The 23,178-nt window shown below is 43.2% G+C and overlaps 4 protein-coding genes across 5 annotated transcripts; all 4 read right to left on the bottom strand.

Annotated features, from left to right (window-relative positions):
* Window positions 1-603: 603 nt before the first annotated feature.
* xab2 (XPA binding protein 2) lies at window positions 604-7,046 on the bottom strand. Its single transcript, XM_062449739.1, has 19 exons — window positions 6,888-7,046; window positions 6,329-6,477; window positions 6,047-6,170; window positions 5,740-5,937; window positions 5,466-5,600; window positions 5,158-5,322; window positions 4,858-5,002; window positions 4,184-4,335; window positions 3,912-4,031; window positions 3,642-3,773; window positions 3,098-3,229; window positions 2,819-2,932; window positions 2,554-2,716; window positions 2,208-2,398; window positions 1,955-2,077; window positions 1,708-1,873; window positions 1,378-1,504; window positions 1,015-1,127; window positions 604-876 (listed from the first exon to the last, which is right to left on the bottom strand). Exons 1-19 carry the CDS (start codon window positions 6,921-6,923, stop codon window positions 815-817), a joined length of 2,547 nt encoding a protein of 848 aa, XP_062305723.1. The 5' UTR covers window positions 6,924-7,046; the 3' UTR covers window positions 604-814.
* A 416-nt stretch (window positions 7,047-7,462) lies between these two features.
* On the bottom strand, window positions 7,463-11,567 carry LOC134009955 (mucin-2). Its single transcript, XM_062449749.1, has 13 exons — window positions 11,397-11,567; window positions 11,056-11,187; window positions 10,780-10,930; window positions 10,458-10,624; window positions 10,119-10,307; window positions 9,812-9,959; window positions 9,525-9,691; window positions 9,186-9,398; window positions 8,926-9,055; window positions 8,715-8,839; window positions 8,420-8,605; window positions 8,256-8,294; window positions 7,463-8,165 (listed from the first exon to the last, which is right to left on the bottom strand). The coding sequence occupies exons 1-13, from the start codon at window positions 11,445-11,447 to the stop codon at window positions 7,656-7,658; spliced, it is 2,208 nt and encodes a 735-aa protein (XP_062305733.1). The 5' UTR covers window positions 11,448-11,567; the 3' UTR covers window positions 7,463-7,655.
* A 325-nt stretch (window positions 11,568-11,892) lies between these two features.
* On the bottom strand, window positions 11,893-19,266 carry stxbp2 (syntaxin binding protein 2). Of its 2 annotated transcripts, none has more exons than XM_062449839.1 (18): window positions 19,148-19,266; window positions 18,409-18,458; window positions 18,245-18,326; window positions 18,028-18,104; window positions 17,847-17,922; window positions 17,667-17,770; window positions 17,432-17,580; window positions 17,255-17,339; window positions 16,302-16,432; window positions 16,102-16,209; window positions 15,884-16,007; window positions 15,613-15,693; window positions 14,365-14,506; window positions 14,076-14,182; window positions 13,877-13,975; window positions 13,641-13,726; window positions 12,731-12,888; window positions 11,893-12,635 (listed from the first exon to the last, which is right to left on the bottom strand). In XM_062449839.1, the coding sequence occupies exons 1-18, from the start codon at window positions 19,182-19,184 to the stop codon at window positions 12,556-12,558; spliced, it is 1,776 nt and encodes a 591-aa protein (XP_062305823.1). In that variant the 5' UTR covers window positions 19,185-19,266; the 3' UTR covers window positions 11,893-12,555. The 2 variants fall into 2 exon arrangements, with proteins under 2 accessions (XP_062305823.1, XP_062305818.1); XM_062449834.1 differs by having other exon boundaries at window positions 12,731-12,891; window positions 19,148-19,265.
* Window positions 19,267-21,499: 2,233 nt separating this feature from the next.
* LOC134010611 (protein PET100 homolog, mitochondrial) lies at window positions 21,500-23,143 on the bottom strand. Its single transcript, XM_062450064.1, has 4 exons — window positions 23,005-23,143; window positions 22,420-22,506; window positions 22,076-22,108; window positions 21,500-21,961 (listed from the first exon to the last, which is right to left on the bottom strand). The coding sequence occupies exons 1-4, from the start codon at window positions 23,029-23,031 to the stop codon at window positions 21,872-21,874; spliced, it is 237 nt and encodes a 78-aa protein (XP_062306048.1). The 5' UTR covers window positions 23,032-23,143; the 3' UTR covers window positions 21,500-21,871.
* Window positions 23,144-23,178: the final 35 nt, after the last annotated feature.

Below are 23,178 nucleotides of genomic sequence, written 5' to 3'. Positions count from 1 at the left end.
ATGAAAGTTCCAGGAAATTTTTTCCACCCTTGAGCACTAACTTTGTAGGTGTATTACTGTTTTAAATCTAATTATAGATGGTACAGGACAAGTCCTTTATTTTTCTTTAGTGATTCTCTTTTAGTTGTGTATACACTGACTTCGATAGGCTACTGAGCATTAGTAGTACTTTTCAATCTGAATTTACATTACAGACAGGTGATTCCATAAGTGTGGTTTTAATTTGTCGATTAAAGAATAAGGGAAAACAGAAAATCCAGTCCATTACATGAACCAGTGGAAGTCCAGTCCCAGTTTCAATCTCCCAGCCACTTAACTCCTCCCCCATGTTTTTCTAGGGCAGGAAACTCCCTCTTTCCCAGTGAAGGACTGCCATAGTCTCCTAACACTGTGAACACAAACGCTGATGTCCATTCCTGTCTTTGTTCAGAACTCCCACAATGTCATTAATGTAAGCAGACTCAAATTTAGCATCTCACATTCATCATCATTTTCGACCGTGCATCAACTTTAAAGGCTACAACAATACCAGTAACTGACCTGCATATGTGGGTTAGGGTGACATCTTGTGGCCAAAGCCCAAATGAGTATCATACAAGTATCCCTAATGATGTAAATAGTCATTTTTATTCACTGATTAGGTACAGACATAACAATGCAGACTTCCAAAACAATGGAAGAAAAAGACGAGCCCACATACAAAGAATCAACGATGAAGTCATTATATGGATTCCGTTCCCCAAATTTTAGGGAGCTCCTTCGAGCTTCTATCTACAGTGTTTGGCTGATGTCACTACCGGCTGGTATCCTACATTCAGTCTTCTTTAAGCCCTCCGAACACAGCTGTGGGGACACTCTTTTGTTCCAGCTGCACTTCTGTGGAGTGAAGAGCATAAGACACAAATTTACATGAAGCAAGGAAACCATGGGTCACTTTGTTCTTTTGGTATCGTACATCTGCTTCGGTGGGATGGGGGGGGGGGGGTGACGTGCCAGGCTGGTGTTCCAACTCACCCTCTGGACCCTGATCTTCCTCGTCTTCATCCTCCTCATCTTCATCGATGTCAATCTCATCAGGGTTGGCTTGCTTTGCCAGTTCAGCCAGCTCACTGCGAGATGTGTCACTCCTAAAGAGACACGCGTGTCAAAAACATTGAACCTATTATTCAACCGTTTTCAACCAATTCAGTACATGCGCACAAAGTAAAAGAAAAGAGCTCTGGGGGAAGAAAAAGACGTACGTTCTCCCACTTCATAGTGCAATTCTCTCTTCACAAACTAGACCCACGGGGGAGACCCACCCAGTCATGCAGCTGAGCTCTCTGAGGAGAGGGAAGATCAGGCACTGAAGAGGGGACGGGGGACGGGACTACTGACCTGACGAAGAGAATCTTCTCCTTGGGTTTGAGTTTGTCCTGCTCGGCCTCGGCTGCCAGCTGCTGTGCCCTCTGCTCCAGCATCTTCATGTCGTCAAGACTTCCCTGCCCTGGGGCAAGATCAGAGACTGGACACAAACACACAGTAGGGTTATACAGGAGGTACTCATGGGGCAAACGTATATCTTATATGCATATATTTAAACACTTTTTCTTTTTTTTTTTAAAGAACGCAAAGTAGGAGACATCCAATGTCTTTAGAGACAGAGGGGGACCTGTATGTGAGGGTGTGCACGTGTACGCGAGCGTGTGCACGCGTTATGTAGCATACCGGCACCAAGGGTGGTGGCCTTCATCATCTGCGAGGTCATGAAGTTGACCTGAGTGTTGTACGTGGCCTGAACACTGCGCTTGATTCTCAGCATCTCCCTGATGGTGTCCTCGTTCCCGTGGCGGATCTCAAACTCCTTCCACGTCTGCCAGAAGTGGGCCGTCAGCTGCAAACACAAGAGGCCGTTGTCAGCACTGAGCGGAGGGGACACGCGTTCTGGTGACGGAGGACAGTCCTGCCGACTCACCCTGGGATCACAGATCTGGGAGCAGAAGGAATAGATGGCTCTGGCGCGGTCGATCTCGCCCAGTTTGCTCTCCATGTCAGCAAAGCGCAAGCACATATCCCTGGAGTGTTGATCTGGAAGGACCTGGGGGGGGGGGGGGGGGGGGGGGAAGCAACACAATGTTGGTCACATGAATGAAATGGTTAATAGTTTTTAGTGAGATAATGCCAAATATAGACATGATAGAATATGAGCAAGCAAGTAGTCAGTGTACCTCTATAGCTTTCTGGTAAATAGCTCTGGTGTAGGTGACTCCGTAGATTTCTGCAGCTCTCTTGATGTAGATGTTGAACATTTGGTGTCTTTCGTCATTCTCCACGGCCTCTGTGGCTCTCTCATAGACTGCCATGGCATGGCGAGCGAGACCAAACTCCTCTTCCAGTTTGGCATACAGTAAGTAGATGGCTGCAAATAACATCAAATCACAATTGTCATCCCTTTACCGAGTATATTTAAGAGTATCGACTTTCTTTGATTTACAAGATACCAAGATTGAATTATTCTCGTGCTGATTCCTGAAACGTCCCCTATGTCTTTGTCAGCATAAATGGGATCCTTACTCTTGGCAAACTTTGCTGGGCAGCCGTCCAGAGCCTGCTCAAACAGGTCTCTGGCTCTCTCCAGCTTCTTGCCCCCATACCGGTCTATGAACTTGGTGAGATAGGTGTTCCAGATGTCATACACATTGGGCCATCTAAAGAGAGCGATGCCACGCTCATATGCCTGGAGAACACAACACTCATTTATTACAAAAAAATGTTAACTGGTAGACATTCTTGAAGGACAAGGATTATTTAAGGGGTGTTACAATAGCATAGGTTTTACCTTAAAGCTTTCCTCAAAATAGCTGTGCTCTTCAAGGAACATGGCGTAGTTAATTATGATCTGAGGCGTGGCAATGCGCAGGTCTATGATGCGATCATACACTGCCTTAGTAGACTGAGAATGAGAGCGTAAACAAAACAAACGGTTGGTTCTCTTTGAATGACAAAAAAGGTGACGAAAATGCCAGTGCTACAGGGTTTGGTAATATTGTAATTAAGTCAACATACTACATAAACATACCATAGCACTGCTCAAAGCCCAGATGTGTCATGAACATACCTGGAATGTCCCGAGACTCTCCTCCAGGTCTGCCAACATGGACCAGACCTTCAGGGACTTGTACACTCGATTCTGGACTGGCTCGGATGTATCGAAGAACTCTGCTTTCTTGGATGGGATGGCGGTAGCTTTCTACAGAATTGAAACAAGACCATAATCACAGATACCCATTTTAACCCTCGTGCTGCCTTCGGGTCACATGACCCAAAGGTTCATAACGAACCATTGTTGTTTACCCAATTTTACCCAATACAAAAACAAATAAAAATAATTTTCTTTTAACCATTCCAATGTGGGGGGTCTGAGACAGCCCGACAGTTAAAAGAAAATGCTTCACTTTGTTTTTGTATGAGGTAAATTTGTCGCAATACGACGGTGGGTCACAATGACTGATGGGTCAGAATGACCCGAAGATAACACAAGGGTTAAAAGCAGTGCTAGGAGCAGTCTACTCTGGATGAATCCACAATGATCATGCTTCTGTAGAGAAGAGACCTGGTTCCTGTACTGATATGGTTCTGCACCAAAGGTTTGTTCTCCTCACCCTCAGAATACGAAGTGCCTGATCATAGTTCTCATGGCGGAGCTCCATCTCTCCATATTCACACCAAACCCCTGCAAGGTCATCCACCTGCTTGTAGTTGACCTTGGTGGACTTCTCAAAGATGGTCCGTGCCTGGTGGGAAATTATATGGAAAAAATAAGTGGTACAGAGGTGAGTGAGAAATACTTGTAGCAATCCTTCAACTTCCTAATTTTTTTTAAAACAGTTTGTTCGACAGTTTCCTACATATGGTCAAGCTCTCTGACTTACATCATCAAGCTGCTCGTTCTCTTCGTAGAACTTTGCGAAGGAGACCCAGAGGGAGGAAGGTTTCCCTGTGGCCTTCATAGGATCCACAGTCTGCACTGCCTCTGTGTAGGTGTTGATGATCTACCAGATGAAAGTGACATTCAGTACATTGCAAAACGGTATAGTTTAAACTGTGTGGAATATATCTGAATACATCAACAGCGATTCCTGGTTAGAAATGGCAGTAAATCAGGTGGAATCAGGTGGACAGATCAGGGTGTTCTAGGATCTACCTGTCGCGGTTTTCCATCGTACAGCTTGACCCTTTTATGCCACTCGTGGACGTTGTGTGGGTTCTGACGCAGCAGTACGCTGTTCAGCAGGAGGGGCCGCCGTGCGATCAGCTGCTCAAAGCGAGCAAGCCGAAGCTCCAGGTCGATGTCATCTGGAAAAAATGGAACCAGACCACAAGACATCATGTAACATCATTCATTCATTTTCTTGGCCCCTTTTAAGTCACAGTCCAGCAAGGAAACTGCAGAGGTAAGATGGCTGTAGCACAATTTTCACATTCATCAGCCAAAAGTAACAGGACAGGTACCAGAATCAGCATCTGCTTTATTCTGTTATATTCATAGTACGTTTACACAAACAAGGAATTTACTGTGGCAGGAAGGTGCATACAACAAACATATACGAATCTTACATATAAAAAGTAGAAAATGTACAGAATTCTAAAACAATAATATACAATGTAAAATAAGATATAAAATAAGGGCCATATGACTGGTAGATTCTTTGGTCATGCCCCTCTGGACAATCCCTAGCGGTCTTCCTAAACCTACAATAACAATCTAAACCTATATTACGTACTGCAAGTCCCAACCTATATGAGCTGCTACACTTATCAACAATTGACATACATAAGCCCTAGATGAGGAAGACATCTGTAATAATCGTCACACACCATCTTCGTCTTTGCCCATCTCTGAGGTTGTTTCCATCTTGGCAGCGATCATGCTTTCCTCAAACTGGGCATAGCTGTCAAACACCTGGGTGAAGTCCCTCACTGTTACCACCGTCAGGATGGCTTCCTCGTAGACGTCACGAGCCTGATTGGAGATGAGTGGTATTTGTTTCCATCCATACCATAACACACGGCTCGGTAAAAAACGAGCAGTCATTAGATTTCTTTTTTACCATCAAATAACATGGCAGCTCAACATTCAACGTTGCAGAAGAAGAGGTTCAGGATATGACACGTCACCTTCTCAAAGTGCCCGCTGCGGATGTAGTAGTCGGCGAGGGAGCACCACAGTTTGCCCAGCTGGTCCGTGAAACGCGTGAGGCCTCCTCGGATGATGGCGCCGACATTCAGAGATTTCACCTTGTCAGGGTTCTGGGAGATCAGGTCGCACATCTCGTGCCAAAGCTGCGAAAACCAACCACACAGCCACGTGGAGATGACATCAGTGAACATGCACTGAACTCGGATGTCTGTGTTAAGAATCAAACCCTTAGACCATGACTCTCATGAAAATGTGTACATGTGGTCATTGGATACAAACATCCTACCTGGTAGTTTGACTTTCCCTCCTTGGACACAAAGCTTTCATCGTTGACAACCGACGCCAGACGCACGGCTGCTTCGTCCAGACGGCCAACAGAGCGGAGATAATCTATGTACTCCTCTGCGTTCTCTGGAGACAGCTGCATAGGAGGTGAGGACGAGTGTGTCAGTACTTAACGGACTTGAATGACTGACATCAAAAACCCACACACTCAAAAGACGCATGAGATGTTGGTACACTGACATGCGGTGGTTATTTGACCGATCCGAAGGACTTACCTTAAGGTATCTGCGATAAACCCGAATGGCTGTCTCTGGCAGGGGCAGGTTGCGTGCAAAGCGAAGGTACAGAGGCCATATGCGAGGATGCTGTGTGACTGGAAGGGCTCTGAGCGCACGGTCAAAGGACCTCCTACACCTTGTGATCTTAGACTGGGACACCAGGAACTGGCAGTAGTCCAGCCATATTCTAGGCATCTTGAAAAGGGCAAAGAAAGGGTCACTGACACATCCCTCCAAAATAACACACTCAAGAACCAAACAAATGACCAAAGAGTTTGGTAATGGGTCAGATAATTAACATTACCTTATGCATAAACACCAATGCTCTCTCATGGCAGTTGTTGACCTCCTCATAAGTTGGCTCTGTGATGCACTTCCCCTTTACCTGTTTTCGTCTTTCCCTCAGGTAGTTGTACCATAGCTTGTAACTGCAAGACCATTATAAAAGAATAAGCATGTTTTGATCAATTCAATTAAGGTATTCCCAGAGAGCAGACATTAGGCTCACAATTTTAATGATTCAGTAAATGCACTGCAGGAAACCATAGCTATTTGTCGCTATAATGTGGTTAGTTGTGTTATGTACCTTCCAGGTAGTTCTTTCAATGCTCGTTCGTAGATCATATTCAGAATGGATTTGCCACCATTCTGTTTGAACTCAATGTAACGCATCCAGCACTTGACCGAATAAGGGTTTCTGATGATTTCTTCCTCGTAAGGCAGGTCATCTTCTTCCTAAAAATTGGTTTAAATAGTACAAATACGTTCAAACACATTATATTGCGCATGACAGTTTAGGTGACATGCAAAGGCTGTGATAATGATGGACAACCTTCGGTTACTTTAGCCTAGCCTTCTAAGCGTTTGTGCCTACTTGTTCGCCTTTTCCAGTTATCTATAACCTTAGCTACATTCAACTTTACTCTTAGTGTGAACATTATGTAGATAGCTAAAATATTCATCCGAAATGTTACTTAATTAAACTTTCGTAAGCAAAACTTCTCCTTGCCTGGGTAGAGAGCTACCCCAAAGCGGCAGTAATGAAGTCGAGCTCCGAGGCTATAACTTATAAGCAGGCCGCACAAAGACTACGAAATCAGAGCAGTATTTGAAGTAAAAACGTGTAATAGCCTGTTACTACTTACAAACATGACATCCGGTTTCCCATTTTGCGATGGCATTTTAGTTTTCCGATCAAAGGTTATAATATATAAACTCCCTGAAATGTATTGTTAGCTAGTTCTTGCTAGCTAGCTAAATTGTATTTCCTCAACGTGTTCAGAACGTATTGTTAGTTCCGCCTCTAAGAAAATTCGAACCAATCGTTGGCCATAGACACTCAGTAGGCGCGTCCACTTTGGTGTTTAACCAGTGGCTCGAAAGAAATACATATTGCTCTGTTTGAAATTGTGTAGAGCTGGGATTTGTGTGCAAGTGTTTAATAGGAATTATTAATTACACAAACCGGCCCTGAAAGCTGCTCCATCGTGGCAACTTCCAAGGTGCACAGTAAGCCTTAACGTAGATAAGTGCAGCGTAAAGCCAGATGAAACCAGTGTGACACTTTATAATGTGGTTGGTGGCCCATCAAAAATAATTAAAATATCAATTGTCTATTAACAAATGTAGACTTTCATAACTTAAACGACAGGCCCTTAATTCCAATGGAGGGGAAAAAGTGCAATCGGACAATGTTTTAAACGTTTATTGATAAGTAAGGAATGAAATGTTCAATTGACTCATGGTTCACGTCATAAAAACACAAAAATACATCAGATTGAACAGTGCCAAATAAAATACTTGCACATTGCCTACATAATAAAACAGCCATACAAGTTGTATTTATTTATTTTCAAACAAATAGCAAAATTGCCCCCCAAAATTTAGACAACGTTAAATTAATTGTTAGGCTACTATCTTTTCCTGACACCTTCTTTCTTGTCTTTCCTTCCATCCCCCTTTCCTGGATTTCCCTTTGCCTTCCCTGCATCCCCCTTTCCTTTACCCTTTCCAGGAACTCCTTTCTTATCTCCTTGCCCTTGTTCCAAGCCCTTCTGTGCGGTGTGAACTCTCTGTATCAGGGAGAAGTAGTCTTCATCTGGACTTATTGGGCTAGTCATAGGAGAACTGTTTCTTGGGGTTGCATGACGTCTCTGTGCATCCCGATGGGGTGAGACAGGTCTGATGCATGACGGCTTACTAGCTCCTGGAGGGGAAGGCCTTGGGGAGCTCGGGTGTCTTGGGATTGCCTTGCATGGGGAAGAGGGCCTTGAATGACTTTCCTCTTTTGGAACCAGGTTTAGGTTGAGGGAGAGAGGTCTTCCTGGAGCTGGACTCAGCGGGACGACAAGAGCTTCTCCAGGGGCTCCGAGTGTGAGAAAGACTTCTGGATATGTGCATGGCTGGTTGTCAGCCTTGCGTCCCTATATGGTGGATACAAAACGGTTTATTTCAAGTTCTAGTGTCATCCATTCCAACTCTATTATGAAACACTCAAACACTATAAATAATACCTGTTGTGGCGTGAAGCTCATGGATAATGTCAAGGTCACCTGGGAAGGATAATATAATTAGGCTACTTTGGGCTGTCATCAATACATTCTCTATTCAGTCAGTTAGTGAACTTGTATCTGACAGAAGAACAAATTAACCTATTTTCACAAACATGAAAAACTACCTGAGCTGGAGGATTCTGTGTGTTCATATAATTTGAGGCAGGGCTAAAAGAGGCAGATCTGGGTGGTCCTCTAGGAGAAACTGGCTTAGTAAAGGTCTGGCAGTGAGGTGCTGGTCTGGACTGGACCTTTCTGAGTGTAACTGGAGAGCCCTCACTCAGGATGATTTGAGGTGCCACACAAGAATCCTAAAATACAATCACAGGGTTAGACTATGTAACTAGTTATTGCCCTATGACCATGATTATATGAAGGTAGATCAATAATCTGATTTGTGGAATCTGAATGATATCATACCTTTGTATTTGCACTTCTGGAAGTCCCCTGTATCCCTGGTAATGAGGGAAGTGAAACTCGCTGGTCATCAAGCCTGCGGCCCTGAGTTTTGGCCAAGAGTTTGAAGAATCTCTCAGAATCTGGACCTATCAGAGAGGAAGAGGAGGGGATCACTGAGGACTGATCAAAGATCAAACATAAACTTACAGCAGTGTTTTTTGTCACAGCAGACCTGTTGGTATATGGCTGGTGTTTTTCGGTGTGGAGGGAGAGCTTCTGCTAGGGTCTATAGAGCAGCGCTGCTCATCCATATGGTCTCTCTGGGAGTGACTGATCATGGAGAAGAACTTGTCCTGCTCTGCCTATTGGTGAGATTAATGCACAAAATATGAATTAACACTGTTTTGTAGTCTAGCCCAAGAAAGTTGAATGCCTCAAAGCATATTACAAGTATAAGAGCTGTATGTGAAAGGAATGAGCGGGATAGCTGACCTGCTGGTGGTGGCTGGTGTTGCTGTGAGGTCTTTCTTTTTCGGGGATGGGGTTGAAGGAGGCTGACCTCCGGGGTGCGTGGCTCAGTGGGCCCAAGCCTGTATCTAGAGCCTGGGTGTCAGGTCTGGAATGGGACTTCTTCTGGGCAGATGGGGTCCCAAGGCTCTGGAGGATGTGCGGTGCAGAGCACCTCTGTTCGTCCATCCTGGAGCCCTGAAAAGTGGAACAATACATATCGAACATGATACAATTGTGCCGAAAACGACTTTACAGAGCTGACCTCCATTGGTTACAATATATGATCTAAATGACCTCCTTGTTATTCATAGGGGGACCAACCTGGAATTTGGAGACCATGTAACACAGGTGGTTTGAGTCCTGTCCAGACTTTGATGTGCTTCCTCCATTTTGACTTTGTGGCACTGATGGAAGAGTTGCACGCTGGTCATCCAGCCTGCGACCCTGAGTGTTGGCCAAGAGCCTGAAGAACTGGTCACCTTCAGGACCTGTTGGTGAGAGAGAAGGATTCAGGAGTTCACGGTTATACCATTCAAATGTAAAACAACTCTGACATTGTGAAGAAAAAAAGAAAACTTCTTTTGAATTTGTTGAGATGTCAATCACACCTGACGGCACTGTGCTGCCACTGTGTCTCGGTGTGGAGGGAGAGCTCCTGCTCGGGTCTATGGAGCAGCGCTGCTCATCCATACGGCCTCTCTGAGAGTGACTGATCATGGAGAAGAACTTGTCCTGCTCCGCCGCCGGGGGGACCTTCTATTGGATGATTCAATGCACCAGAAGACAACAAGCTTATCAGGACTGTGTTGAGGTTAGACCCATTGCTTGACGTAGACAATGCAAAATGAATTGAAAGTCCAGTGGGATGACAGAAAGCACGTCAGCCATAATGATGTGGGGATCAGCGGTACAAACCTGAGCCTGGGTGTGTTTATCCTTGATGTTGGGCCTTTCTATCTCTGAGCCTGGGCTAAAGGAGGCAGATCTTGGAGGACCTCTGCTAGAAGAGCCTGGTTCTAGGCAGTTCTTCCTTTGGGCAGCAGGAGACCCCTGGCTCAAGTGGATTTGGGGTAAAGAACACCTCTGCTCCTCCATCCGGGAACTCTGAAAATGATTGAACCATCTTATCCAAACACTGACAATGAATAAAACCGTATTCTACCGATTGATGTGTGGTGAGGTAAACTAAACCGATGTCAAAAGTGCATTCTCATATTTTGTTTGAAACATCTACAGGATGGGCCCAACGTGTACCTGGACTTTGGAGACCATGTAACACAAGTAGTTAGAGTCCTGTCCAGCCGTTGACGTGCTACTGGCTTTCTGTATCCCTGGTAACGAAGGCAGTGACACACGCTGGTCGTCCAGCCTGCGGCCCTGAGTGTTGGCCAGGAGCCTGAAGAACTGGTCACCTTCAGGGCCTGTCAGAGAACCACGACTTTGAGCATATCTCTCTAGCCATGCAATTCTGGAATAATCTACTGTAATTGTGCTGTATACAATGTTGAATTTGAGTGTTCTGGCTGTGATGGAGTTATTTGTTTGTTCTAATAGGCATCTGTGATGCAAGTCTTACCTGAGGGAACTGTGGAAGCAGTTTTCTTCGGTGTGGAGGGGGAGCTCCTGCTAGGGTCTATGGAGCAGCGCTGCTCATCCATACGGCCTCTCTGAGAGTGCCTGATCATGGAGAAGAACTTGTCCTGCTCTGCTGGAGCTGGGGGGACTTCCTTTTGGAAACACACATCAGGAACACTGAACTAAACCCAACCTGAACACAAGCTAACCACAGTAAATCAAAAATAAGTCACAAGGAGAAAAGTGCAGAAAATGATCCATAATGTGTTTTACGTACTTGACTTTTACGTGTGGGGTCTGGTTCTGGTGTGGTTTGGGTTGTGGAGGGTTCTACAGACTGAACCTTCCTGGATGTCACTGGAGTGCTTTCAGTAAGAATAATTATGGGTGCAGAACACCTCGAGGCCTGCTATAACAAAGCAACAATTACATATTTAATTTTGCGTTTTTATCTGTACAGCAGTAGTTGTCTATTGTATCACCATACTAAAACAAGTTGAAGAATCATATACTGTAACTCATCACACACACACAAAAGCCAATCAAAACAATGTACTTGGAATAGGAAAGAATATATTGAACCCTTGACTGTCAGATACAACTGCTTCAGTTACATACCAGGACATTGCTTTGGGCTCCAGTCCGCATCTCTATCTGAGTAGCTGACATCACACTTCTCTCGGGCAAACGTGAAGAACTTCTGGTAACAATAAAAAAAAGAACAACCTACTTCAGATAACAAACTGATCAGTCAGTCTGGTAGTAGTCCCATAACAGAATACAATGTGATTCCAGGTTGCTCCAAATGCATAAGAAGTAGGTTGTGGTGAGGGAGAGTGCTTTTATAAAAGACATAAGCTGTAAGTATTAACCCAGTCCCATTAAGGGCCCCAGCCGTCGCTTTCCGCTTAATAGCGCCATCTGTAATCCCAGATGCAAAATATATAATCCTCTTCATGGACAGGGATGATCTTTTCTTTCGTAGAAACATCCTCACAGACATTGTAAACACCTCATGGTGGTATATTCACAAATACTTAATGTTCTCGTCGAGACCCAAGTCTGGTGTTTGTGGGTCACTTTATAATAGGATATAGCTAACAGAAGACAGATATTGTAATGCATGAAGTTTTATTGATCATTTTCAAAAGAAACAAAAAGGCCCACCACACTTCCTTCTAATCCTTAAAAAAAGTACATGATAAAAGTGCATTTCAGAGGAAGACACAGACATTCTGGCAGAGGTGAAACAAATACTAGAAACAACCTATTGTAACTGTGGACATCAGTAGTCAGTTTATCAGAGTTTTACACTGTGTTTACATTTCACAGATAGGCACAATTGCATACTGAATAGAAGGACATTATTCTGAGGGATGAAACAACCAAAGGAAAGTTCTGCTTCAAACAGGATGAAAGGATTTTCAAGTAAATCTGAAAATATTATGGTGATATTTCACTCATTTGCAACACAATTACAGAAAAAGGCAAAAAAAAAGATTTGTATAATCTTCATAAAGGTCTGTGCTTAAATTAAATATTTAGAACATAATTTTCAATCACAGCATTATATACACACACAATTTGTTTTACTTTAGGCTTCCAAGCATTAAAATAAGAATCACAAGCAAGTTTCCTTTTAATGATTACATCTAAAATTGAACTGTTTCACAGACGTCTCCAACCCTGCAACAAAAGACTAGTATCAAATAATCTCCCAATGAAAGATAAGAATACACTGGGATAAGCTATCCAGTGACCACCAGCTCTTCTCAGTCTAACCCTCAGCTGCTGGGACCTGGTCCAGGTTTTTCAGGTCCTGCAGAAAGCTTGTGGGAGTGAGGATGTGCGAAGAGCCTAAGAACAGGAAAAAAAGAACAGGAAAACGTATTATTATGGGGTGTTTGTGCTCGTTAGGGGGTTCCATGGGGTCCAAACTTTGTCTCACTTACCAATCAGGACCTCCCATTTTCCCTCGGTGGCTCGAGTGACCTCATAGGCCGAGCGCATCTCAGAGTGAGACACACCACCAATCACAAAGATGATGAGACGAGGGCCAGAACGATACTCTACTGCAGACTTTTTCTTGGGCCAGTGCCCAAATCGTGCACTGCTGTAGAATACACCATGTAAAGTTATTACAACTCAGCATTATGCAACTTAATTAACAAAGGCTGTATACTACAAAAAAAGTATATATATATATATATATATATATATACCTCATTACCAGGGATACAGGGGACTTCCAGAAGTGCAAATACAAAGGTATGATATCATTCAGATTCCACAAATCAGATTATTGATCTACCTTCATATATATATAGATATCCCATTCATTAGTAAGTACCATCGTGCTTAACCTAAAATACTAAAAGACTTAACAAGACGGCCGAAAAGGCTAGCAAGGGTTAATGTCCAACCTCAGTTGGAACATAGTACCAGAGTTCAGATCACTTACATCACAGCATCAGCTAAATAAAGCAGGAAACCACCAGATGTTAGTACTGGGATCACAGTGTTAACATTAATGACCACTCCGATTAAAACTCGGGAATGTGTGCTCTGGCAAAACGGTCAGAGGGCAAAGCCTTAACCATTAGGTGGAACTGATGAGGTCTTGTGGTTCCGATATTTGAATACTGTCGTCCATATCAGCCGGTTTCCGGTGGGACACAAGACATGAAAGTTACCATGCTTCCCAGACATATGTGTGTCTAAGAATAGTACACAATGCTGCAGTAGTACACAATGCTGCAGAACAAACTGCCCTTAAGGGGGGGGGGGGGGGGGGGAATAAAAGGATACTAAATAATTTCCCCCCAAAAACGACTAATCGGGCACATGCTTGGGAAGACCAACCTGACGGCAGTCTGCTGGGTGCTGATCAGAGCAGGCTCAGAGAGGAACGGCCACTGCTTCTTGTCCAGCTTGTCTTCTATAACGTACTGGGAAAACAAATGGAGCCGGTCAGGGCGACTGGACAGATCGTTTGGTGGCTCGGTATGTGTCCAACTAAATCACCATGCGGATGGTGTCCAAAACAATGGGACATCATCGCAACTAAGGCAGTCCTCGGTTTTCCGGTTCTCTCCTACCTCCATCACGTCTTTCATGGTGGGCGTCCATCGAGAAAGCTGGTAGGTGCTCTCTGTGCGCTCTTTCTTATCTGGCAGGGTTGTCCCAGAATTGGGACCCTAAAACACAAAGAAACGTCACATGACTCCATCCAAAGGTTTGGACATTGTGGCCAAAAGACACAGCACTGGAGTGTGTGACTAAAGACGGACACCTTACCCCAGCAATGATGGGGCAGCCCAAGTGCTGCATGTTGGTAATAATGTTGCTGTTTGCCTGCACGTTGGCATGTTGGATGAGCTTGGTGAGGTTCTCCTCTCCGATCCCTGTGGTGACGGTCACACAGTGTCATTCTTTACGAGAATGACTGCTGAGTTTGATCACGTTTTTATAAATTCCCAGCGTCATAAAATGTGAATCCATTGGACGTGCATTTAACCATTGGATGTGTGCTTTTAGACATAGAATAAAGCACTACATGATGAATAGTGCCGTATGAATCCCTTACCCTTTTTCTTGTGAAATATGTACAATAGTATAATCCGTATCTTGTCAAAGGGCTCAATGTTTGTGTCGAGGAGAACAGGAACAATGCTCTTCATGGCGTCCTTCAGGGGTTCCCCCTCTGCGTCTGAGCCCATGGCTAAATCCTGAGGACAACACAAAACGAGAGCTGCTTTAATTACCACTTCCTCTGAGAACCACTGGAAGTTAAACAAAGTTCTGTATGCACAGTCGTGACTGTGATGGATGTGTTCCAGGGAGATCGAAGAGGAGCCTTCTTCACAGATCTAAAAGGCATGCCTTCCTAAAACCCAACACCATCATGGTCCATCTATGATTAGTGTTACTCAAATATGGGACTTTTATGTACACATGCAGTGCCGGGCATTTTTGGTTATAGTTATGTTACAGTACTTGCAGACTCAAGCTCATCATGCACAGCCCATAAGATTAAGAGGAGGCTTTCAGACACACTACTGATGATGACCCACTAGGGCTGTGTGATAAGTCAACCACACACATTGGCAGGGTTTCCCAGATCCGTTAAGAAGCTCTTAACGCTAAGAGCTTCTTAGGAACGTTCTAAGAATGCTCTAGAACGCTCTTAGAACGCTCCTAAGAAGCTCATAGCGTTAAGAGCTTCTTAACGAATCTGGGAAACCCGGCCATTAACAGTTCGTCCTAAAGTACCTAAAACAAACATAAATCACTACTCTGACTGTGCCTTCTCTGACTGCAGTGATCTTGCAGGATCAAGACACCCACTGCCATTTCTGTTTCTGTTGAACGCAGCCAGTTTATAGTCTGCTGAAAGCACTGTAACATTAACTACAGAGGTCATGTTGGAGGTTCAACAGTGATGCAACAGCTTACTGTGCATTATGCCATATTTCAGAAGGGAACGTCCCAACCTTGCCGTTTATGCAATGTTACCATGAAGATTCCTTGCTGAACACGCCCAGCACCTACAGCATAATCCTCACATAAACCATAACCGAGTAGTATGAACTCGGTCACCAACATGAGTTTGATGATGCCGACACCCCCCAGACCAACGGCATGATCTACCAACATATCCCAGATACCCATATATTACCCGCAACTCGTTACAACACTGAAATCTTCTGTCACACAAAGCTCAAGGTATTTCCCCCGAAACATCCCAAATCCATGCGGCTGGTTGTCTTTTGTTATCGGCATCAGCTTTTCCCAGAGAGGGATATCACACCGCTCTGTGTTGTGTAGCACTGACCTGCTCGACTTCACAAAGCTTTTCCAGAGAAGTTTTGTACTTCTTCATGCAGGCTTCTGCCAGGTGCAAGTGAACCGAGTACTGGAAATCAAACATTGGACAACAATTCAAAATTCAAATAGAGAGATTTCTCAAATGAACAACACTGAAATTCTACTGGCAAATCAGTAACCATACATCTCAATGCGCCGTTAGATCGGTTTCCCTTCAGGTGCTTACATATGGCCGGCCCCTTTTTGGAGCATGTCGTGTGCTTTGCAGGAACACCTACCATGCTCAGCTCCTTCTGGTACTGCGGCATCTTCTTCAGGATCTGAGAGAGGTCTTTGATATTGGACTTGTCGGTGCACATCCTCTTACTCTCGCAGAAGGTCCGAAGCAGCTCGGTCACTTTTCTGTGCGAGATTCAGAAGGCCTGGCATGAATTCACGTCCAAATGTGCTGCATTTCATCCTTTCAGGGCCTTCTCCTACAGGCGGCCATACTTACATGGTGACATCTGCTATGTGCATGTGTCTCAGCTGTACCCATAACTCATCATCTTCGTCCAGTAAAACCTCCTTTTCCTTAGCGTCCCCAATTCCGGTAGATTGATGTCTATGACAATGTAAGGGGATTGCGTGGTCTTATTTGCAGGCATACATACACTTCAAAAAGGTCCATCTGACCAATGTGGTTTACAGACTCACTTGTATATGTCCTGTTGAATATCCAGCAGGTCGTAGACCATGGCTTGGAAGGTCAGTTCATGCAGAATAGGGGAGATTGGATCAAAGCCACGGTCCACAATCAGCAACTGAGACCGCGCCTTATCAGCACCCTATAACCCATAAATGGCGTGTCCAGAAAAACATTACATTTACATTGTCATTTAGCAGACGCTCTTATCCAGAGCGACTTACAGTAAGTACAGGGACATTCCCCCGAGGCAAGTAGGGTGAAGTGCCTTGCCCAAGGACACAACGTCATTTGACACGGCCAGGAATCGAACCAGCGACCTTCTGATTACTAGCCCGATTCTCTAACCGCTCAGCCACCTGACACCAGAATATTACTGTAGATATACTGTAGAGGCCTGCTAATGAGATCTGTGTGGGGTGGGTCATTTCCTTTCATAACCTGATGACATATCTGTGATTTAAGATGCTAATTTATAAGATTTGGGGATGTCAAGATGTTTATCTTTGATTAAACATTGGAATTTCAGGCATGGATGAGTAAGAGGTTACACCTGTGTTACTGTCAGACAGACGACCTACAGGTACTATCACAATCAAGAAATATATTTTGAGGCTCTATTGAGACAGTGAGGCGAGGCAACAGAAGGGAAATGATGTGACAGATACAAAAAGAGGGAGAAAATATACATGCCTGTGGAGATCCAGCTCAGGCCTAAGGGAATGTCAGCCATGAAAGACAGATACAGAAAAACCGGAAGAAGAAGGTTCTAGCAGATGGTGAAAACACTGAGAAAAACAGGGTAACAGGAAATCAAGCAAGAAAATAGAGAACCACCATTGAAAGATGCAGCTCAGCATTTGCGAAATGAAACAGAAGTATAGCTTCAGTCAACTGCCACAACCCCCAGCAATTAAGAGCAGGATAGATGAAGCAGTTCAAGTGTTGTCATGTAGGTTCTCACCTCCCCCATGCTGGGATTGTCTGCTTTATGGGCGATTAGACGCTGAGAAACTTCCTCAGCCAGTCTGGCATTCTCCTCTGGACCACTGTGAAGACAAAACACACGCAGACTCAATGCTTGAGGATCCTGTCGAAAGCCACATCAGCCACGGACGATGAGATGGGTAGGGTTAGGTACCTGCGGTAACGAATGGCAGGGAGCTCCTTCAGTGTATCACAGAGGGTGGCGATCTGTTCCGCCAGATTCTCCATTAACCTGTCTTTATTTGCATTTCCCACAGGGCTGTAGATGGAGTGCATGGCGCTAGGGTTGTCCAAGGAAAACACCTGTACATAAAAAAAGTAATAACAGGTGTAAGTGTCTGAGTCTCATTATCCCCATAATTAAAAGAGAGATGGTTGGAAACTCTCACCTGTGACTCATACGGCAGAAAAGCCACGTTGATCTCCTTCAGAGTCTTGATAACCCTGGCTAATCTTGATCTTCCGATCTCAGCGAAAAGACCGTCAGGACAAGCTATAGATGGAGTTCAAAATGAGAACGAGACGCGCACAATACTGACAGTGTGTAATCCTCGATGAAACCAACTTACTGTCTGTGAAGAAGATGTGTGCTGCTTTGTAAGTGAAGGCAGTCTCTTTGAAGTCATTGATCAAAGCATGAACTGACTGCAATTGGAAGAACAGAAAGGGGGAGTGGAAACTGTATTTAGGAGGACCATGGGAAATGTGCATAATGGCTGAAACACTTGGAAGAAAAACTATAAGACAAACCTTTTCCACAGGAGAAATCAAATAAATGGCCTCAAGGCTGGAGATGGGCTCCCTGCGCTTGTTAATGTCCTCCACAACTGCAAAGAGAAGGAAGCTCTAAGTCATGGCTGAAGACTCATTTTCCTGATAATATCTGGGATAAAACAAGTCATGGATAGCTAGATGGAGATGTGATGCCTAGACTTTGCACATTCTATGAAGAGCTAGATTCACTTACTAGTTACCCCCTCTGCCATGATATCTGACATCTTGCAACAAGAGGATAGGATGCGCATGCTGATGTGATCGACAATAAGAACCTATAACACAAATGGGATTTACTGATTTTGAATGACTTGGATGAAGAATATCTGGTTTAGAGTTTAGAGAACCAGGGCTTACCTTCCATTCTCCTTCCTTCTTTACACTTTTGATGACTCCGTTCAGGATTTCTTAGAGGGGAAGCGTAAATAAATCATAAAACTACACAACTTCTATTCAAAAGATTGCATCCAATGTGGTCAGTTAACAAATTATCATTTAACAACTGCATTTGTGCCTATTCAAATAAAGACATATTGGAATGGAAGATACTGCCACCTGCGGGTTGTCGAGAATCTATATTTTTCTTAGATCTGATTATATTATGAATTTCCTTGTGGACTGGTTTATTCTCGTCAGTTGCATCAGTAAAAGTAACATATTAATTGTAAACTGCATTTTATGTTGTCAAACGCATGAGTGATCACGAGGTAGACAGCCGCAAAATGCATCAACAAGTTGACATCAAGTATATCTTGTAATTTATCAACTAGCCTAATATTACCCCAAAGTCAAAAGACCCTGCCACGTCGATTATAATTAAAACTAACCTTTTAGACATTGATACATATGCTAAAAGTTTTGTTTGGAAATAGGGTTTTGACAACTTGTCTTGTGGGTGTTATGTTGACAAGCTAGCTAGCTAGTTGGTTGCTAACAAGGAAGCTCTTGTATGACGAAGTATATACAGACGAGCTAACTAACTTGCTGGGTGATCAATTTAATATTTTTTCCAAACGAACTGTACAATCGCACACTAGCAACACCAAAGTACTTGGTGGTACAACTTTGTTTCTGTCTTATAAAGTTTTCTACTTACTCTCTCCGACTACAGCTTTTAGTCCACTTGGTGACATCTTGACACTTCCGTATTGTTAATTTTTGTGTTCCTCTTGGAACTTTTGAAGTGTCAGCAACGGCCTCTCTGAAAAGCTGAAGTGAACTCTCACAATATAGATATAGTTGAAAAAAATATCCAAACGTAATAACTATGGGAAGTGTCCACTATCTACAATAGAGTCGGTCTAAAAAGAAATGCTTGCGATTTGAGTGGGAAACGTGTCTTTATTTCATTATTATAACATTGTCCAAATCTTCAACATCAGATTCCCTATTAACACAGATGGGGCAAACATAAAGGATTTAATATAATTTCTCAAATGTAATATTCCATTAAATATATTCAAATTAACCTGCAATACCTGTTCTGAGTGTGAATTACACCAAGGGATGTTGAACCATCATGACCAACAATTAGGGCAAGTCCTGTGTCTATGATGAAATAAAAACAAAGTCTGTGTATAAGAAATGAAAAGCCTATGTTCTGAATAGTTTAAGCCTGGCAACATCCAGTCCCTGCACAGATTAAATATACCTTCTATGGGAGGGGAGAACTCAGATACTGAGCCCAAACTCTCCAGACACAGTTTCTCAACCACTTCCCGAGCATTCACACGTGTATGCCCCACTCGGGTCAGATGGCCAAGCGCCATCCCCCTCTCCTGCGCCTCAGCAGTTTGATTAGGCAAGGTATCCAGTAGCTGACCTGTGATGGCTAGCAGCCTATCTTCTGATGATCCTGGGGGAAAGCACATCTGTTGGTCTTTGACAGTTGGGTGTGTATAGTCTTGTGTAGGCAGTAGATGAGGGAGCATACCAGGTTCAGAATCACTACTGGATGTATGCTCGTGGGAAAGCTTTGTTGGCAATGTTCTCGTTGAGAGGGACTGCAGTGAGGGGCTGATGAGGCAAAGTCAACTTTATTAATTTCCCCTTCAATGCTAACAATCTAATTATTAATTATTTTTTGTAATCTCTCTCTTACACTCTGAAACAAGGATCTCCTTGAAGCAGTTGCATTTGTATGCCTATCTGCAACATATGATTGTGTAAACATATTTTGTCAAGTATTTTTTACAACTTGCACATCATCGGTATCGCTCGATCATGAAAAAAGCATTTAGATTTCTCTGACCTTAATAATGGAGTTATCAAGTTTGTTATCCTTCATATACCCTTCAAGGATATAGTTTCGAGTCACGTGTCCAGAGCCTGCAAACTCCGACAAGTTTAAATCGACGTAACCAACCTAAAATACAACACAGATGCAGGGGTTAGAGGTTAAAGGGAACCCAGTATAACTCTTCAGTCTCACCCAAGTCTAGACTAAATGTCATTTAAAGCCCTGTCCAAATACCGTCTATTATCATTCAAGTGTCTTTGAATGTGAAATCCCTTTAATTTTGGGCAGAGGTCTATTATTCCTCAATACTCAAGATGAGGTGCATATATTTTGTCAAAGGTCAACTGAGTTTCTGAACATCCTCTTTCTTACCTTTTTAAAAGATGTTCCTCCCTGTTTGTCCTGTATACAGAAACTATCTCAATACAATTCAAATGAACATACCTGATACACATCAATATTTTTCATTCCATAAATAGTCCAAATCACACAAAAGATACTGTTTTCTTAAAATGTTACTGACCTCACGGATGGATATTCTACACAAGCAGTTCTGTAGGACCCCTGTTGAGCTATTGACAGAAGTCCGGCACTCAAACTTGAATAGCTTTCCCCACTGAACTGTGTTATGCTGAACCTCCTGTCTGTACAATATGCACACACAATAATGTTCCTCATGAGGCTATGGAGGGGACTTCTGTATTGAATGTTACATATCGCTGTACTTATTCTTTATCTCACCGTGGAGACTTCTCTGTATAGCTACCATCCAACATGCGAAGTTTACAGAAAAGCCACCCAGTGACCCTTGGGACATTGGCTAGTTCATCCAGTAGCAAAGAAACTGAAAAGTGATGTGTCCAGAAGGGTGTCCTCAGTACTGTATGAGTCTGGAGGAGAGATGACAAGCGCTTACCAGCGTCCATCATTTAAGTCTGTACAGGCCTCTATTCCTCGTGACAACTTAATGTCAAGAAAACAATTATTTTCTTAACCATGGTGAGGATAACAGGAAACAATATCAAATAACATGCTTTGTGATGTCATAGTTTCTAATGACCATGGCACCGTGGAAGTCTTTTATACAATGTTGGAGGTTAGGCTTATGTTAGGGTGCAATATCTTTTCAGGTACATTCATATTTAATCTTTCTTTTTCTACTTATTGTGCCCCAATTAGCCTCCAGATAATAAAACACTATTTCAGGAATACAATAGTCAAGCTTTAATGAATGATGGTAAGAAAAGTAAGGTCAAATCCAAATAATTGAAAAATAAATAATTTTGCATCTGAAATAAACAATGAGTGATGTGCACATCAACAAATGCAATATTTTCTTATTTGATTGCAATGAATGTATGCATTGTAAAAGTCTTTCCGCAGGACTGTTTACTGTGTTGTGGTTCATGAGGCACAGGAACACTAATGTAGGGTGTATTCTCCATAGAAGTCAACGTTATTCGTTCAGTCCCTTCAGCACAAGTCCCACTCTGGTGGTTTTCCACCAACTGTAGGCCAAATAGTTGAGTTGCGGGCCTTTGGTCGCCTGCTGGGGGCATCTTCCCATCTGCTCTGGATACCTCATTGCTCAGACTCCATGCCAATCTCTTTTAATATTCGCTGCTCCTTGCGGTTTCGCATACGCTCCTTGAAGTCTTCCAATTCTTTTCTCTATAGCACAGACAATTGAGAGAGGATTTGCCATGATTATTTACTAAAATGATCATTAACCTAAACTCTTCTACACTGTATAATCATAATCGTTTCAATTGTTGTTTCACTTACGTGCATTTTCTCGTCTGGTGGGAAGATCTCCCTCTGAAAGTTAAAACAATGAATTACATTTAGTCATTTAGCAGACGCTCTTATCCAGAGCGACTTACAGTAAGTACAGGGACATTCCCCCGAGGCAAGTAGGGTGAAGTGCCTTGCCCAAGGACACAACGTCATTTGACACGGCCGGGAATCGAACCGGCGACTTTCTGATTACTAGCCCGATTCCCTAACCGCTCAGGTGGTTGAATGAAAGAACAGTATGCCTACAGTAAATATTCATAACAAAGAACATTCACCGGTGCTCCAACCTATGCAAGTTTACTGCCCAACGCTGAAATGATGGATAAACAAACCTTTCTCTTCACTATGTATTCTTCAAAGTACTCAGCTTGATTTGAGATCCAAAACATGGTCACAGGGAACGACAAGTAAAGCATCATCTGCACGTAATAACAAGATGTATAGTTGTTAAGTTAGTAAAATTACACATTTTAGTTGATTCAACCCTCTCCTCCCATAGAAGTTTGGCCTTACTACTAAATATATGCAGTGACTTGATGTTGCCAGGCTTGAGCTATTAAGCCCATGAGTTCTTTATTTTCTCATACAGTAACACGAGCGAGCATAGGCTGTGTAATAGTTATGAAATGAATGCCTGGGGAAGTTAACTAACGCTACATAACTAGCGAATGCCTATCTATAGAAAATGTATAAAAGGTAGCTAGCTAGCTAGTACTAGTGCCACTGGAACTGTAGTGCTAGCTACCTTCCTTTGGAGAAAAACAAACGCTTCTGCTATACAGTACTGTAATTAGCTAGTCTAGTTATTTATCTAAAATGAAAGTAACACCAGTCAGTCAGTATAACTAAACGGAAAACTGGAGTGACGTAACATTGCGATTAATTGCAAATAAACATGTATATTACATCACCCATACCCGAAACACTTCTATTTTCACCCCCATCTTTGCTTTCCAAACTCAACCTTCACGATTCTTCCGCATGCTATGGGATATAGAAAGACTATTGGTTTTGTGATTGCGTCGTTTCGTAAATATCCAATCACTGATACGTAAGAGCATCGGGGTTGCCAGGTTTGAGAAAAGACAGTT

This window comes from Osmerus eperlanus, chromosome 2 (genome assembly GCF_963692335.1).
Source record: "Osmerus eperlanus chromosome 2, fOsmEpe2.1, whole genome shotgun sequence".
Classification (NCBI taxonomy): Eukaryota; Metazoa; Chordata; class Actinopteri; order Osmeriformes; family Osmeridae; genus Osmerus; species Osmerus eperlanus.
The sequence above is the reverse complement of the archived record's forward strand: the minus strand, read 5'-3'. Positions and strand labels throughout refer to the sequence as shown.